At 45.2% G+C, this 17,260-nt stretch overlaps 2 protein-coding genes across 2 annotated transcripts in view; both read left to right on the top strand.

Moving 5' to 3' along the window:
* Positions 1-17,260, top strand: part of COL20A1 (collagen type XX alpha 1 chain) — a 532,145-nt gene that overhangs the window by 307,245 nt on the left and 207,640 nt on the right. The window lies entirely within an intron of this gene.
* The window catches only part of LOC308665574 (DEP domain-containing mTOR-interacting protein-like), a 36,531-nt gene that overhangs the window by 3,857 nt on the left and 15,414 nt on the right, over positions 1-17,260 (top strand). Inside the window, 3 exon segments of the mRNA XM_081323638.1 lie at positions 8,031-8,067; positions 8,102-8,205; positions 10,609-10,787. Coding sequence (XP_081179764.1) covers positions 8,031-8,067; positions 8,102-8,205; positions 10,609-10,787 — 320 coding nt within the window.

The following is a 17,260-nucleotide window of genomic DNA, read 5'->3' as shown; positions in this document are numbered from 1 at the left end:
ACCCCTGCTCAGGCAGGAAACCGTGTACCATTTCAGACAAATGGCTGTCCAGTTTCTTTTTAAAAACTTGCAGTGTTGGAGCATTCACCGCTTCTGGAGGCAAGTAGTTCCACTGGTTCATTGTTTTGACTGTCAGGAAACAGCTCACTTGACAATAAGGTAGTCCTCAGCTCACAGCCGTTCTTTAGCGACCGTTCGAAATGACAGTGGCATTTTAAAAAGTGACTTACAACCAGTACTCACGCAACCACGACAATATCTTCATGGTGATGTGATCAGAAGTTCAAGATGCTTGGCAACTGGCATGCACTTACGACAGGAAATTCCTCCTTAGTTCGCTTCTCTCCTTGGTTAGTTTCCATCTGTTGCTTCTTGTCCTGCCTTCCGGCGCTTTGGAGAATAGCTTGACTCCCTCTTCTTTGTGGCAGCCCCTGAGATACTGGAACACGGCTATTGTGTCCCCCCCTTGTCCTTCATTAGACTACCATTTCAGACAAATGGCTGTCCTCTTCTATTCTGAAACCCCCTGGCAGAATAAAGGAATTATTAACAGGCAGGTTGCTATTTATCCTCAAGTCATGCTCTGGGGAAGCCCATTATAATTTTGAATGTTTGTTAAGTGAACATTAAGTTGAAGTTGAATCAATTTTATTTATTTATTTACTACATGTGCAGGCCAGCTAACTCCTGACCATTTCCTTTTATTTTTAAAATCTTTTTTTTTAATTAAAAGTTTTATAAACTTTGTAAAAACTAACCCCAACTAATAAAGAGTAGAAACAGGAAAGGAAGAAAATAATAATCAAGATCGACAGGAAAAGTGCAGAACGAAAGAATAAAAAAGAATAAAAAAAGGAAAGAAGTTTTCAATTTCCTTTGCAGCCAATATAAACGCAATTACAAAATTATCTCTTACTCTGTGATTACAAAAGAGCTCACATTTTTCTACTATACTTTCCTTCCCCAAATCGTGCACATTTTTCTGTTTTATGCAAAAAAAAGTGTACCAGTGGTTTCATTCCACCATAAATGTAAACCGTTTTTCTCTAAGCAAAGAAGTTCATTTAGAAGTTCCATCAACTTCATCCATCTTTGCTCTCTTGTAAACAGTATCTGCCAACCATTTAATTCTTAGCAACTATTTAATTCTGAACAAGCAATACCTCTGTGTTGGCTTTTGCAAGAAAAATATCAAAAGTCTGTGCATTCAACCTGAGAGTCAAAGACCCAATGGCCTATTTAATGTCTTTAACGAAAGCTCCATTTCAAATTCCTGACTTGGTGGAATTTTGAAACCTACATTTTTGGGACTAGCTGAGAAAAATTCCAGATTCCATTTCTTCCTCCAAAGAAAAACCAGAGCCAGAGGCCCAGAAACTCTCTGCTATGCAACTATATCTCAGGGGCTACCACAAAGAAGAGGGGGTTCCACCTATTCTCCAAAGCACCCGAAGGCAGGACAAGAAGCAACGGATGGAAACTAGTCAAGGAGAGAAGCAACCTAGAACTAAGGAGAAACTTCCTGACAGTGAGAACAATTAATCAGTGGAACGACTTGCTTCCCGAAGTTGTGGGTGCTCCAACACTGGGGGTTGGACTAGAAGACCTCCAAGGTCCCTTCCAACTCTGTTATTTGTTATGTGGGACCATTATCAAAACCTGACCTTGAGACCATCAGCAAAATATGAACTCTGTGGGAAAACAAGAAAGATTTGAATAAAAAAAGAAATTGCTCTGCCTTCACTCTCTTTCATATGAGAAGGAGGGAAGGACAAGCACTTGTTGAAAAAAAGTCTTCATCATGGTTCAGTCCAAGCTGGGAATAAACAACATGGCGACTGCTTTAGAAAGAAGGTTGCAGTTTATTGAAGAGAAGAGCCAGACAGAAAGATGGCTCTGGGGGAAAAAAGGGACGAGCACATGTAGGGAGTGGGTTTTCATACCCTCTGGAGCCTTTTGTTTGGAGTTGTTTCCTATTCCTGTTTTAGGCTTTGTATTTCCTGTGTCACGTATTCTGACCTGAATCTGAGTCTGCCCTTTTGGCATCTGTGGGTTAATCCTATCATGTACTGTCTTAGAGTTTGGGTGGGGTATGTAGATTTTAGGTGTCTGTCTTCTTAATCTTCTAGCTGGGGGCCTCCAACTTTCCTGAATGGTTTACATCTGCATTTCTACAGAGCTGGTTTCTGCTTGGGGGAGGCAGACTTGGGGCTATTAAGAAAACTGGGCATGCTTTTCTGCCTCTTTAACATCCTTTCAGGAAATATATTTTTCTGCCCTTTTAATATTTCCTTCTCCGGGAGGCTGACTTCCCACAAATTGTTAGAGTTTTGAGCTTCCATCCTTATTAATGACTCATAAAAACAGCCAGTTTGCTCTTGGTGGTGACGGCACAAAGACTAGAAGCCAGGAGATGGTGAGTTCTAGTCCCGCCTTAGGCATGAAAAACAGCTGGGTGACTAGGGCCAATCACCAGCAGACAGTGAGTTCTAGTTCTAATCCCACTATAGGCATGAAAGCTGGCTGTGTGAGTTGGGCCAACCACCAGGAGTTGGTGAATTCTAGTACCGCCTTAGGCGTGAAGGCTGGCTGGTTGATTTGGGGCCAGTCACTCTCTCTCAGCCTAACCCATCTCACCAGGTTGTTGTGGTGGAGAAAATAGGAAGAGGAAGGAGTACTATATATGTTTACCACCTTGACTTACTTATAAAGTAGTGAAGATGGGATAAAAACCAAACCATAAATAAATAAATAGTCTCCCATCTCAGCTGGCTTTCCAATGTTCAGCATTCCACAATCACCAAATACATTGGGTTTTTCTGAATATGCAGTATTACCTCTGTGCTTGTGGAAGCCTCCAGGTTCTTTCCACCCCTTCTGATATCTCCGTTTTATGACTGCGCAAGTCAAGGCACTCAGCAATGGAGGCAATAAAAATTCCTCTGACCTTAGAGGTTAGTGTAAATTGTCATGTCCTCAAGCAAGCAACCAGATATGGAGGACCACATGTCCCTTCATGAATCACCAGTAAAGATGATAAAACCAATAGAAGAGGATATTTGTAGCTCAAGGTTGAACTGTGGGGTCCTTGGAATAATAATAATAATAATAATAATAATAATAATAATAATAATAATAATAATAATAATAATAATAATAATAATAATAATAATAATAATAATAATGATGATGATGATGATGATGATGATGATGATGATGATGATGATGATGATGATGATGATGGAAGGGACTTGGAGGTCTTCTATCTAGTCCAGTCCCCTGCTCAGGCAGGAAACCCTATACCATTTCAGACAAATGGTTGTCCAGTCTCTTCTTAAAAACTTCCAGTGTTGGAGCATTCACAACCTCTGGAGGCAGGTTGTTCTGCTGGTTAATTGTTCTCACTGTCAGGAAGTTTCTCCTTAGTTCTAGGTTGCTTCTCTCCTTGATTAGTTTCCATCCATTTCTTCTTGTCTTGCCTTCAGGTGCTTTGGAGAATAGCTTCTTTGTGGCAAACCCTTAGATATTGAAAGACTGTTATCATGTCACCCCTCATCCTTTTCTTCATTAAACGAGACAAACACCCAATTTCAGCAACCGTTCCTTGTATGTTTTAGTCTCCAGTCTTCTCTGTATTCTATCTAGAGTCTCAACATCTTTTTTACATTGTGGTGACCAAAACTGGATGCACTCTGAGCTCGGTTGTTTTTGGACATACTTCACCATAGTTTCAAATAGGAAACTCTGAGCATCCTAGATCAAGTCCAAAAATGCTAAATAATAAACCTTTATTGTCAAAGTACAACATGTGTACATTGAGATTAGCTGAGCCTCTCCCCGTGCTCCCTCCCCCCAACACACAGTGATAACAAACCCTCCATCCTACCACAACATGTGAACCAACTACACCACACACCGGCCTCCCAAGTCAATTCTGCATAAGTTCACAGAGATTATATCCCATTCAAAAGCCTAACAGCCCACAGATAAAAGCTGTTTTTCAGCCTGTTGGTATGGCTGGCTATATTCCTATATCTCCTACCGGATGGTAGGAGAGTAAAGAGATACCATCCAGGGTGTGAGTCATCCCTGAGAATTTTCCTCATTCTTCCAAGGCAGCAAGCCCTGGCGAGGTCATCCAGTGGTGTCACGGGACAGCCCACAATGTCTTGTGCTGTGCTCACTACCCTCTGTAATACTTTCCTATCCACGGCTGTCAGACCAGCATACCAAACCACAATACCATACGAGAGGACGCTCTCTATAGTAGACCGGTAAAAAAGGGTCATAAGAACTCTGTGGAAGGGAGCCACCACAGAAAAGGCCCTTTTCCCTCAGCCCCACCAGATGTTCTTTCTTGATAGTGGGCACCCTCAACATCCCCTGCCTTTTTGGCTCTGGAGAGCCCGGTTGAAGTAATGGGGGAGAGTTGGTCCATCCAATTACCTGGCCCCAAAGGTTTCTCTTTGGATCTGAAAGGAGCCCACAAACCTATGACAGGTGCCCCCTATAGAGACCAAAGTTGTTAATGCAGATGTGGCATACCCATTCCATATGGTTCAGGCAGGGCCTATGAATTACGGGGTTCTCTTAAGCCGGGGGGTCTTCAAAATTGGCCCTTTTATGACTTGTGGACTTCAACTCCCAGAATTCCTCAGCCAGGTGTGCCTGGCTGAGGAATTCTGGGAGTTGAAGTCCACAAGTCATAAAAGGGCCAAGTTTGAAGACCCCTGGCTTAAGCCATCCAGTGTCTCACTGTTGATCTTACCTTCCCTGTTCTCTCAGCTGAAGATAAAGCCATAATATAAGCCAATGTGGATGGGCAATTAATTCAGATTCTGATAAGGAGTTGCCAGCTGTAAAAGGTCACCTCTTGTTTGAGAACAGGTGTCTCAGCCAAGCTTATCTTCCTGATTGGGGCAGGTTGCGAAAAGCTATGCCAGTAGTGCTTGCGTATGCAGCCAGGGAAAATGGGTTTGGTTTGTTTCTACTTTTGCGTACGTAGCAAAAGTAATCATACAGAGGTAATAACAGAATAACAGATTTGGGAGGAACCTTGGAGGTCTTCTAGTCCAACCCCCAACTGAGGGAGGAAACCTTATGCCATTCCAGACAAATCTTTGTCCAGTCTCTTCTTAAAAACTTCCAGTGTTGGAGCACCCACAACTTCTGCAGGCAGGTTGTTCCACTGATTAATTGTTCTGTCAGGAAGTTTCTCCTTAACTTCTAGGTTGCTTCTCTCTTTGGTTAGTTTCCATCCATTGCTTCTTGTCCTGCCTTCAGATGCTTTGGAGAATAGCTTGACTCCCTCTTCTTTGGGGCAGCCCCTCAAATATTGGGACAATGCTATCCTGTCACCCCTAGTCCTTCTTGTCCTTAAGCTAGACATACCCAATTCCTGCAGTTGTTCTTCATACGTTTTAGCCTCCAACCCCCCTAATCATCTTTGTTGTTCTTCTCTGCACTCTTTCTAAAGTCTGAACCTCTTGTTTATATAACGGCGAGAACTAGATGCAGTATTCCAAGTGTGGCCTTACCAAGGCGTTATAAAGTGATATTAACACTTCACGTGATCTTGATTCTATATCTCTGTCAATGCAGCCTAGAACTGTGTTGGCTTTTTTGGCGGCTGCAGCACACGGCTGGCTCCTATTTAAGGGATTGTCCACTAGGACTCCGAGATCCCTCTCACAGTTGCTACCTCAAGCCAGGTACCACCCATAGTGTACCTGTGCATTTGGTTTTTTTCTTGCCTAAATGTAGGACCTTACTTTTTTCACCACTGAATGTCATTTTATGAAATCTGTCTATAGTCTTCATTTCTCTTCCATACCTTACACCAGACATGTCAAACACAAGACCCGGGGGCCAGATCCGGCCTGCAAAGTGGTTTCCTGCGGCCCGCGAAGCCATCCTGGAAACAGTGAGGGAATGGCCCCCGCTGCCTTGGCCCTGGCCCAGAGACCCTCCTCCTGCCAGAGACCCTCAGATCTGTCCCACTCCTGCCCAGGCCCCCATAGGCACCCTTGATGCGAACGATGTAGAGCTGGCCACGCCCACCCAGTAGGCCATACGCACTCTAGCCACGCCCACCCAGTAGGCCACGCCCACCTGGCCCCCTGTGGGCAACCGCAATGCTGATGTGGCCCTCAATGAAATTGAGTTTGACACCCCTGCCTTACACGAAAGAATTTTGGCCTGTAAGAAAGAACGTTACATATACAGGTAGTCCTCAAATTACAGCCATTTGCATAGTGACTAAAGTTACAAGGGCCCTGAAAAAAATGACTTATGACCGCTGCAGCATCTCCAGGGCCACGTGATCCAAATTTGGGTGCTTGGCAAGTGGCATGCATTCATGAAGGTGGGAGCATCTGAGGTCCGTGTGACCACCATCTGTGACGTTCCCAGCCAGCTTCCCACAAGCAACAGGGGAAGCCGATTCGCTTAATGACTGCATGATTCACTTAACAATTCCAGAGATTCCCTTAATGACTGAGGCAAAACTTGGTACGTCAAGGACTCCCTATGCAGGAATTCTCAGGGACCATATAAGTGGGAATTTCTTTGAATCTTTGTCTTTGTTTTCCACAGGGGAAACTGTGGATCAATGACATTCCGTTTGGCATTTTGATAAATTTAGCTGAACTCTTTTGAAATGCACCTATTTTTTTTCCCTGCTCAGCCCGCCCTTTTGTTTTATCTCTGAAAATCTGGATCTGAGGCTAATTGAGGTTCGTTGTAAATTACCAGCCACTTTTGGTTTAAATGAGTTCTTTGAGAGAGAGAAAAAAAACCAGTTCTTGTCAAACCAGATTTCTTAGCTGGTCGTACTTGTCCTTTGTAGGTATACAAAGGACATTTGTAGTTCCTTGTTAACATTCCACAGAATGAAGCAAGATGCACAAAGGTGCTGTAGACAGTTTCGGGAATTGGGTATGTCCAGCCTAGTGAAAAGAAGGACTAGCAGGTGATGTGATAGCAGCCTTCCAACGTTTGTGGGGCTGTCACAGAGAAGAAAGGGTTGGATTATTCTCCAAAGCACCTGAGAGCAGGACAAGAAGCAATGGATGGGAACGTATCAAGGAGAGAACCAACCCAGAACTAAGGAGAAATTCCCTGACAGTGAGAACCATTAATCCGTGGAACGACTTGCCTTCAGAAATTGTGGGCGTCCCATCACTGGAGGTTTTTAAGAAGAGATTAGACAATTTTTTGTCTGAAATGGATAGGGACTCCTTCCTGAGCAGAGGGTTGGACTAGAAGACCTCTAAGATCCTTCCAAGTCTGTTATTCTGTAATTCTGTGTCTCCATAGCTGTTCATTTCACCCCATGACTCTGCTGATATCCCCAATGGACTGTCTTTCATAATCGTTTTGGTACCCCTAGAACAGGGGTCTCCAAACTTGGCCGCTTTAAGACTTGTGGACTTCAACTCCCAGAATTCCTCAGCCAGCATGACTGGCTGGGGAATTCTGGGTATTGAAATCCACAAGTCTTAAAGCGGCCAAGTTTGAAGACCCTTGCCCTAGAACAAGGGTAGGCAACTGTGGCTCTTTTATGACTCGTGGACTTCAACTCCCAGAATTCCTGAGCCAGCCATGCTGGCTCAGGAATTCTGGGAGTTGAAGTCCACGAGTCATAAAAGAGCCGAGGTTGCCTACCCCTGCCCTAGAAGGGCAGCTTTTAAGGACAGTTATGGGGCAGCACAAAGGGGTTGAAAGGACTGCTTCAAAGTAGGCAAAACCTTTTGAGTTAATTGCTAGAGGTCTAGAAGACAGATCAATTCTGGCAGCTGAAGTCCACAAGTCTTAAAAGTTGTCAAGGTTGCAGACCCCTGTAGTAGAGGATTAAAATCTGGGCAGAAATATCAAAATGAGATTTTAACCCACTAGTCGCAAGAGATGTTTGAATCGCTGAAGCGTCCGTCTTTGTTTAAAACCAAAGCAGTATTTGGAAAATGGCCTTGGAGAGTCTTGGTGGCATCAGATAGCGTGTGATTTATTTTTGTTTAATGTTCTCACCGGAGGTCTGAGCTGTTCTGTCCTCGGAGAGACCTTGACAAAGCAAAGCCATCGCTTGAGACGTTCTGGGCCTCAGGCCAAGTTTTGGAGAAGAGCCTGTTCCATGGAAACGCTGGCCTCCATTGCTTCTAGGTTCCTCCCAGGATTACGGGATCATAAATCTGGACAGTTCGGGGATAGGTAACCTTGTTCAATCTCCAGTTAAACTTTGCTTCATTGTGGAACTCCATAATGAACGGCCCACTGTTCTCCATCACTAATTTGGCCAATGTATGTATGTATGTATGTATGTATGTATATATGTATGTATGTACTGTATTCATTCATTCATTCATTCATTCATTCATTCATTCATTCATTCGTTCGTTCATTCATTCATTCGATATAACCCCCTTTATTATTTTTAGGAATAACTCAGGGTGGCGAACATATGCAGCACATCTCTCTACTCCTATTTTTCCCAGAACAACAATCTTGTGAAGTAGGCCGGGCTGGGAGAGAAGGACTGGCCCAAAGTCACACAGGCAGCTTTCTTGCCTAAGGATGGGATTTGAACTCAGGGGTCTGCCTTTTTTACACACAACCATCTCAGCATCCTCATGGTCAGGTGATTAGGAGGAGGAGGAGGAGGACAGCTGTGGGGTTCTTGATGTTCTCTGAGTTTAGTGGTTTTCTTGCTGATGTTTCATGACCCAACTAGATAACACCATCAGTGCTAGAAGTCAGTGAGATTTAAGGAGAGGAGGAGGAGGAGGAAGAGGAGAGAGAGAGAGAGAGAGAGAGAGAGAGAGAGAGAGAGAGAGAGAGAGAGAGAGAGAGAGAGAGAGAGAGAGAGAGAGAGAATGCAAAGGTTTGGCCATTCTGCTGTTTCTAAAGATAACAGCTTAGAATAGGTACAGTATTTGCGACTAGCCGGCTTCTGGCAAGCAAAGTCAATGGGGGAAACCAGGTTTGCTTGACAACTGTGTGATTCACTTAACGACAGTGGTGATTCGCTTAACAATCACCTTGCTTAGCAACAGAAGCTCTGGTCCCAGTTGTGGTTGTAAGTCAAGAACTATCTATATTTGTTCGGAGCAGCTGACCATTCTAGGAAGCATCACTCAATGCCCAAAGGATGTGTAAAATAAGCAAAGCCGATAAAAGCTGTTTGACAAAGAATGGCCTGGTGTGTTTCCATTCGATTTAGCTTCTTGTGCAGGTCTAAAGTGTGTGTATGTGTGGGGGGAACCTGATGGCTCAGCGGTTAAAACACATTGCTTGGAGAGCTGTCAGCCCAGGTTCGAGACCCAAGTGCTGCGCAATGGGGTGAGTTCCTGTTCCTTGCCCCAGCTCCTCCCCATTCAGCAGTTCGAAAGCATGCAAATGCGAGTAGGCAAATAGGTACCATGTTCTGTACCAGCCTGCTACCGGCCCTGCAGAAAAGGCAGGGACAACCCCTTTTACAAGAAGGCAAGAGGCTGAAATTACGCCTGCCAAATTTATTGCTACAAAAACAAATAGAACAAGACACGAACCAAGAAACAGGAGCTTTTCAAGCGGTTGCCTTCAGCAAACCAGGCCTCCCACGCATTCCCCCTTAAATACAGTTCAGGGCGTGGCTTCTCTCTGCCTCCTTCCGAGGAGCCCCATTGCCTTCCTCTGTTTACTCCTGATTGACTGCCTCCTGCGTCGGGCGTCCTTGAACAGGGCCAGCTGTGGGTCATCTTCATCCACGCTGTCAGGCTCACACAGCTGGGTCTGCGTTGTGACCAGATGAGGGGCCTGGCTGAGGGCTCTCATCAAGCTGTCCAACCCCCTCAGCAAGCTCTTCAACACCCCCCTCCTCCTCCTCCTCTGAGTCATCCGACCCAACTGCCGAACCCACAGGCTGACCCTGAATCACAACATACCACTTCAGTGGAAAGGCAACAGCATTCGGTGTGCCTTGGCTGTTTTGTCATGATGGCCGCATGACCAAGGAAATGTCTTTCGCCCTGGCTTAGGAATGGAGATGAGGAGCATCCCCTAGAGTTGGAAACAACTGGACAGGAGAAATCTTTTACTTTTATCTTTGATGGTCCAAATATGAGCCTTCCATTCATATTTCGACAAAGCAGTGGTGGGATTCAGCTGGTTCACAACGGTTCAGTAGAACTGGTAGCTAAATTTTGCTGAGTTTGGAGAATCAGCTTAATGCACAGTGCTTCCGGAAGTCCATTCTAGGCCTGAGAGGCCTGGAGAAGGCGTCCCAGGCCTAGAATGGCCCACTGGAAGTGCGTGGATGCCACTTCCGGAAGTCCATTCTAGGCCTCGGAGGCCTGGAGGAGGCCTCCCAGGCCTAGAACGGCCCACTGGAAGTGCGTGGATGCCACTTCCGGAAGTCCATTCTAGGCCTCGGAGGCCTGGAGAAGGCGTCCCAGGCCTAGAACGGCCCACTGGAAGTGCATGGATGCCACTTCCGGAAGTCCATTCTAGGCCTCGGAGGCCCAGGCCTGCATCCAATAAGAAAACTGGTTGTTCAGGTATTTGAATCCCACCACTGGGACAAAGGTGTGGTACTTTAGGATCTAAGGTCCTCCTGCATCTGGTTTTCCCTCCTAGGCTTCGTCTTCATGATGGCAAGCTTATAAAAGACCGTCGCTATCACCTTCGCACCTACCCGAATTGCTTCGTGGCCAAGGAACTGATCGACTGGTTGATTGACCACAAAGAAGCTCCCGACCGTGAGACAGGCATCCGGCTGATGCAGAAGCTCATGGACCATGACATTCTTCACCACGGTTGGTGAGCTTCTTAATGCTGGTTACCTTTGAGCACTTTCCCCAATGACGTGAAAGTGCCTTCTCCAAATGTTCTGGAGGTTCTCTTAAACCAAACCTGGGGATTTTATTCCCCCACCCCCCCTTCAGCTGTCCTTGTTTGGCCCCTGAGATGTCAACTGGAAATTAGAAATCACATGTAAATAAGTCTGCGCACAATACAATTGCACTGTTTTTATTTTGAAGGCAACTGTTATTTTTTTTAAAAAATGTATATATTTATTTATTTATTTATTTATTTATTTGTTTTATATACCGCCCTTCTCCCGGAGGACTCAGGGCGGTGTACAGAGCAATAAAGTAAGAATACAATAAAGCAATAAAGTGAGAAAATTTTAAAACCCAAATCCATCAGGCCAGGCCGGCTTGTTGGAATAGATAAGTTTTTAGATCACGCCGGAAGGAGCGAAGGTCGGGGGCCATCCGGATATACACGTGCGTACCTGCGCCTTCACAGCCCTATTGGCTTGGTCTTCCACAACAGTCCAGGTTTTTCACATCACCCCTTGGAAAAAATTAATGGCCCATCCCTGTCTTAAAGAGTGGCCCAGAGATCTCACCAAAGGAATTGTGGGCCATCTTTACCTCTAGAAAGACTGCAGGGAAGAGCAACAAAGTTGATTAGGGGATGGAAGGCCAAAACATGTCAAGAACGATTGCAGGAATTGGGCATGTCTAGTTTAATGATAAGGGACGCGGTGGCTCAGTGGGTTAGGATGCTGAGTTTGTCGATCAGAAGGTTGGCAGTTTGGCGGGTCGAATCCCGAGTGCCGCGTAGCAGAGTGAGCGCCTGTTACTCGTCCCAGCTTCTGCCAACCTAGCAGTTCGAAAGCACGTAAAAATGCAAGTAGAAAAATAGGGACCACTATGGTGGGAAGGTAACAGCATTCCGTGCGCCTTTGGCATCTAGTCATGCCGGCCACATGACCACGGAGACGTCCTCGGACAAGCACTGGCTCTTCGGCTTTGAAACGGAGATGAGCACCGGCCCCTAGAGTCGGAAATGACTAGCACGCATGTGCGGGGGAACCTTTACCTTTACCTTTAGTTTAATGAAAAGAAGGACTGGGGTTGCTATGACAGCAATATCTGAGGGGCTGCCACAAAGAAGAGGGAGTCAAGCTATTTTCCCAAACACCAGAAGGCAGGACAAGAAACAATGGGTGGAAACTAATCAAGGAGAGAAGCAACCTAGAACTAAGGAGAAACTTCCTGATATTTAGAACAATTAACCAGTGGAACGGCTTGCCTTCAGAAGTTATGGGTGCTCCATCACTGGAGGCTTTTAAGAATATCATTTGTCTGACATAGTATAGGGTTTCCTGCCTGAGCAAAGAGTTGGACTAGGAGACCCCCAAAGCCCCTTCCAACTCTATTGCTCTGTTCTTATACCGAGCTTGGGGTCCTTCTGTAAGTCCCTGAATGTTGACCATCAAATTCCATCTTTCTCACCATTGACCAGGCGGTCTAGGACTCCTGGGAATTTAGCTATATCTGGAAGGCCACAAGTTCGGGCATCTTGCTTTTACTCTGAACTTGAGCAACCCCACCCCCACCCCCTTTCTTTGAATAATCTAGTTGAGGATCAGTTTCCTATCACTTCGAGGATGGTCTGGCTGTGTTCTTTTGCAGACATAAATAATGAAAGAGGAGGGCTTTTAACAAAACGGGAGGATAATCCCCAAGGCTGGTAAAAGTATAAAGGGAGGGATATAAAAGTCCAGGATGAGCAATCATCGTTACATTACTTAAGTGCCAGTGAATCAGGCACAACTGCTGAAGATTGAATGGTGTAAACAAAGGGAAGGGAAGAGGCCCAGGTTTTTAAAAGAAGATTTATTTAAGCCCCAAATATTCCTTAATCCAAGGACACATTTCTGAAACATTTGTGAACCAAGAGACGTTCACCAGTCTTGTTTAATAGGTTTATTATAACAATACGAACTCCTAGCCTAGAAACCAGAGACTCCTGAGTTCTTAGACCCACCTTAGGCGTGAAAGTTGACTGGGTGAGTTTGGGCCAATCACCAGGAGACTGTGAGTTCTAGTCCCACCTTAGGCATGAAAGCTGACTGGGTGACTTTGGGCCAATCACCAGGAGACAGTGAGTTCTAGTCCCACCTTAGGCATGAAAGCTGACTGGGTGACTTTGGGCCAATCACCAGGAGACAGTGAGTTCTAGTCCCGCCTTAGGCATCAAAGCTGACTGGGTGACTTTGGGCCAATCACCAGGAGACAGTGAGTTCTAGTCCCACCTTAGGCATGAAAGTTGACTGGGTGACTTTGGGCCAATCACCAGGAGACAGTGAGTTCTAGTCCCACCTTAGGCATGAAAGTTGACTGGGTGACTTTGGGCCAATCACCAGGAGACAGTGAGTTCTAGTCCCACCTTAGGCATCAAAGCTGACTGGGTGACTTTGGGCCAATCACCAGGAGACAGTGAGTTCTAGTCCCACCTTAGGCATGAAAGTTGACTGGGTGACTTTGGGCCAATCACCAGGAGACAGTGAGTTCTAGTCCCACCTTAGGCATGAAAGCTGACTGGGTGACTTTGGGCCAATCACCAGGAGACTTTGAGTTCTAGTCCCACCTTAGGCATGAAAATGACTTTGGACCAGTCCCTCTCTCTCAGCCCTATGTACCCACCTCAAAGGGTTGTTGTGCTAAAATAAGACAAGGATGGAGTATTAGGTATGTTCACTACCTTGAATTATTTATAAAAGCAATAAAGGCAGGACATAAATAAATAAACACCAAGTCAAACGCACAAATTTGCTCTGTAATTACTTCCTTGTAGGTGAAATGCAACAGATTCTTATTAATAATTTGGGAGGGTGCCTTTACTGAGTCTTCTATGTAAAGTGCGAGTTCAAAAGTTGCTTTATATTTCTACTTGACTTACAATCTCTTTCCATTAAAGAGATTTGCACGATATGGCTGTCTTTTTATTATATAATCATCATCGTCAGTGCTTTTTTTCTAAAAAAAAAAGTTGCTGGAACTCACACACCTCATACAACCCGCCTTGCCTACCCTACAAGGTTCCATCCAAAAAAGGTGCCGGAACTCCATTTTGGGCGTTCTATGACCAAAAAAAAGCCCTGATCATCATCATAAAGTTGGAAGGGACCTTGAAGATCATCTAGTCCAATCCTTGCTCAGGCAGGAAACCCTGTGCCATTTCAGACAAATGGCAAATTTCTTTTCTGAAAAGCCTGGCCTAAGCGTTCCTATGATACACGTTGGTGTAACATAGGAAGTTGGGGAACACATCCTTAAGAAGGTGAGTGAGGAACCAAGAATTAAACCTGTTGTTGTTGTTAGTTGCGAAGTCGTGTCTGACCCATCGCGACCCTATGGACAACGTTCCTCCAGGCTTTCCTGTCCTCTACCATCTTCTGGAGTCCATTTAAACTCACGCCTACTGCTTCAGGGACTCCATCCAGCCACCTCATTCTCTGTCGTCCCCTTCTTCTCTTGCCCTCAATCTTTCCCAGCATTATAAGCTCTTCTCCAGTGAGTCCTTCCTTCTCATTAGGTGGCCAAAGTATTTGAGTTTTAGCTTCAGGATCTGGCTTTCTAAAGAGCAGTCAGAGTTGATCTCCTCTAGGACTGACCGGTTTGATCACCTTGCAGTCCAAGGGACTCGCAGGAGTCTTCTCCAGCACCAGAGTTCAAAGGCCTCTTTGGAGCTCAGCCTTTCTTATGGTCCAACTTTCACTGCCATACATTGCAACTGGGAAGACCATCGCCTTGACTATACGCACTTTTGTTGACAGGGTGATGCCTCTGCTTTTTAGTGTGCTGTCTAGATTTGCCATGGCTTTCCTCCCCAGGAGCAAGTGTCTTTTAATTTCTTGGCTACAGTCCCCATCTGCAGTGATCTTGGAGCCCAGGAAAATAAAATCTGTCACTACCTCCATTTCTTCCCCATCTATTTGCCAGGAATTGAGAGGGCCGAATGCCATGATCTTGGTTTTCTTAATGTTTAGTTTCAACCCAACTTTTGCACTCTCCTTCTTCACTCGCAACAAGAGACTGTTCAGTTCCTCTTCATTTTCTGCCATTAAACCTGTTAAGATAAGAAAAACTGAAAAATCTTGCTCTTTGGGGAAAAGAGGGATTTCTTTGCAGACAGCTGGAAATTCTCGAAGCGGTGTGTGTGTGTGTGTGTGTGTGTGTGTGTGTGTGTTTGTTTCTTTCAAAGGGGATGCTTCAGTTTTTCACCAAGCCCACCATGAAGAACTCGACCACAGAGGTAGGAACGCTCAGTGGAAAAAAAAATTCTTAGGCATTTCCTGCTTGATGAATATCCCCTTTTCAAGATTATCTGGCAGAGGCCCCTGTACAAGGCCTGGGTCTTTCGCCGCCTCCAAACCTGCCACCAGCTATTTGGAGGAGGCTCAGATCAAAATATGCAGGTTGTGGGATATGTCCTCGGGACTTTCTAGGACCAAGCAGGAACAGTCAACAAAAGCTTGGGCCAGCAGCTCTGTGTGTCTCTGAGAACTTCATGTGTAAACACAGAACGGGGTAAGGAATTTCTGCCCTGATGGGGCATGTAGGCGGAGTGGTCAAAATCCAAGCGTGGAGAACTGAAGTCTCCTTTGATGGCTTTTCCTTCATGGACAGGAACCAGACATTCCACAGACACCGACCTGTGCCTATTTTCAAGGCTGCTGGCAGCCGGCAAATAGGACAATTGGCCATTTTCTCTGGGTGCTTTCCCCCCCCTTCTTCTAGAAATGGTATCTAGGTGAGGATGGAGTCCACCTCTTTGCCGCTTATGAACCAAGCTTGGTGTTTACGGTGGAGACCACAAGCCCTGCTTTCTCCAGCCTTTTAGGACTTGCCTACAGCTTCCATCATCTTTTGGCTTCAGTCACTGACTCTTTGGGACCTTACGGACCACAGCATGCCAGCCCCCCCCTGCCCCCTTGTCCGCCACTGTCTCCCGGAGTTTGCCCAAATTCACGTTCATTGCATCAATGGCAACATCTAACCATCTCCTCCTCTGCCTTCCCCCCCTTCTCCTTTTGCCTTCCCTCCTCCCCAATGTCGGGGTCTTCTCCAAGGAGTCCTCTCTTCTCATTTTGGGGACAAAACGTTTCAGCCTTTGAGGATGTCAGGATCTGTCCTTCCAAAGAACAGCCAGGGTTGATTTCCTTTAGGATCGACTGATCGGATCTCCTTGCAGTCCAAGGGACATCCCGATTTTGGTGACCAGAGCAGATACATCAAGTTGCAGTGATGCACTATACAGTCCTTGACTTGCAACCGCAAACGAACCGAAAATTTCCGTTGCTCAAGCAAGACACTTGCCAAGTGGCTTGCGCCCCATTTCACGAACTTTTTGTCACTGTTCTCGAATGAATCGCGTGGTTATTTATTTATTTATTTATTAGTTGAATTTCTATACCGCCCTATTCCCGAAGGACTCAGGGCGGTTCACAGGGCAAGTTAAAAACAATACAAAAGAGAGAATAAAATTAAATTAAATTAATACAAGCCCACAATTAAGATAACATTAAAAATTAAAATTTAAAATTAATTTAATTTAATTTAATTTAATTTATATAATTTAAAATCCCTCAGTCCAGGCCAGACAATTCAAACAACAAGGTTTTTAAGTCCTGGCGAAACGAGTGAAGGTCGGGGGCAGTCCAAAGCTCCATCGGCAGTTCGTTAAGGGAACTTGGCTTGCCTCGTTGACTTTGGTTGTCAGAAGCTGGCTAAGGAATGGTGATTGCGTGACCCCGCGACAATGCAACTGTCACAAAGACATAACCGGTTGGCAAGTGCCCAAATTTTGATCGCATGACCACAGAGAGGCTGTGACCGTCGCAAGTGTGAAAACCGGACGTAAGTCACTTCTTTTCAGTGCCGTTGTAACTTTGAATGATTGCTAAACTAACGCTTGAGTCTGCATCTCACGTAATGTCAGGGCGCCAGCGATAGGGGTAGTCCTTGACTTATAACTGTAGTGGAGCCTTCTCATCACGTCGTAAGCCATGGCAATCATAAACTGGGTCATCACATAACCCACCCTATTTTACAAACTTTTTTGGGGAGTGGCCGTTAAGCGAACCACTGTTCTCTGTTGCATATTTTTGCCAAAATCCGGAAGTTTCTCTGTGCCATATATGTGAGCGTATGTGGGTATATGCATAATGGTATTTTTTTTTGAGAGCTGAATGCAACGAAATTTCATTTTTAATGTATGCTGATTAGTGTACATTTAAAGTGACAATAAAGTTTCTGTTCTGTTTTGTTCTGTCCTATCCTGTTCTCGTCCCTGTCCCTGTTCCTATCCCTATCCCTATCTCTGAAAAAAGTGACTTATGACCATTTTTCATACTTATGACCGTTGCAACATCCCAAGGGCCATGTGATCAAAATTCAGACGCTTGGCAATTTTTTTAATAATAATAATA

Source organism: Vipera berus (genome assembly GCF_964194415.1).
Source record: "Vipera berus genome assembly, chromosome: 3".
Classification (NCBI taxonomy): domain Eukaryota; kingdom Metazoa; phylum Chordata; class Lepidosauria; order Squamata; family Viperidae; genus Vipera; species Vipera berus.
The sequence above is the reverse complement of the archived record's forward strand: the minus strand, read 5'-3'. Positions and strand labels throughout refer to the sequence as shown.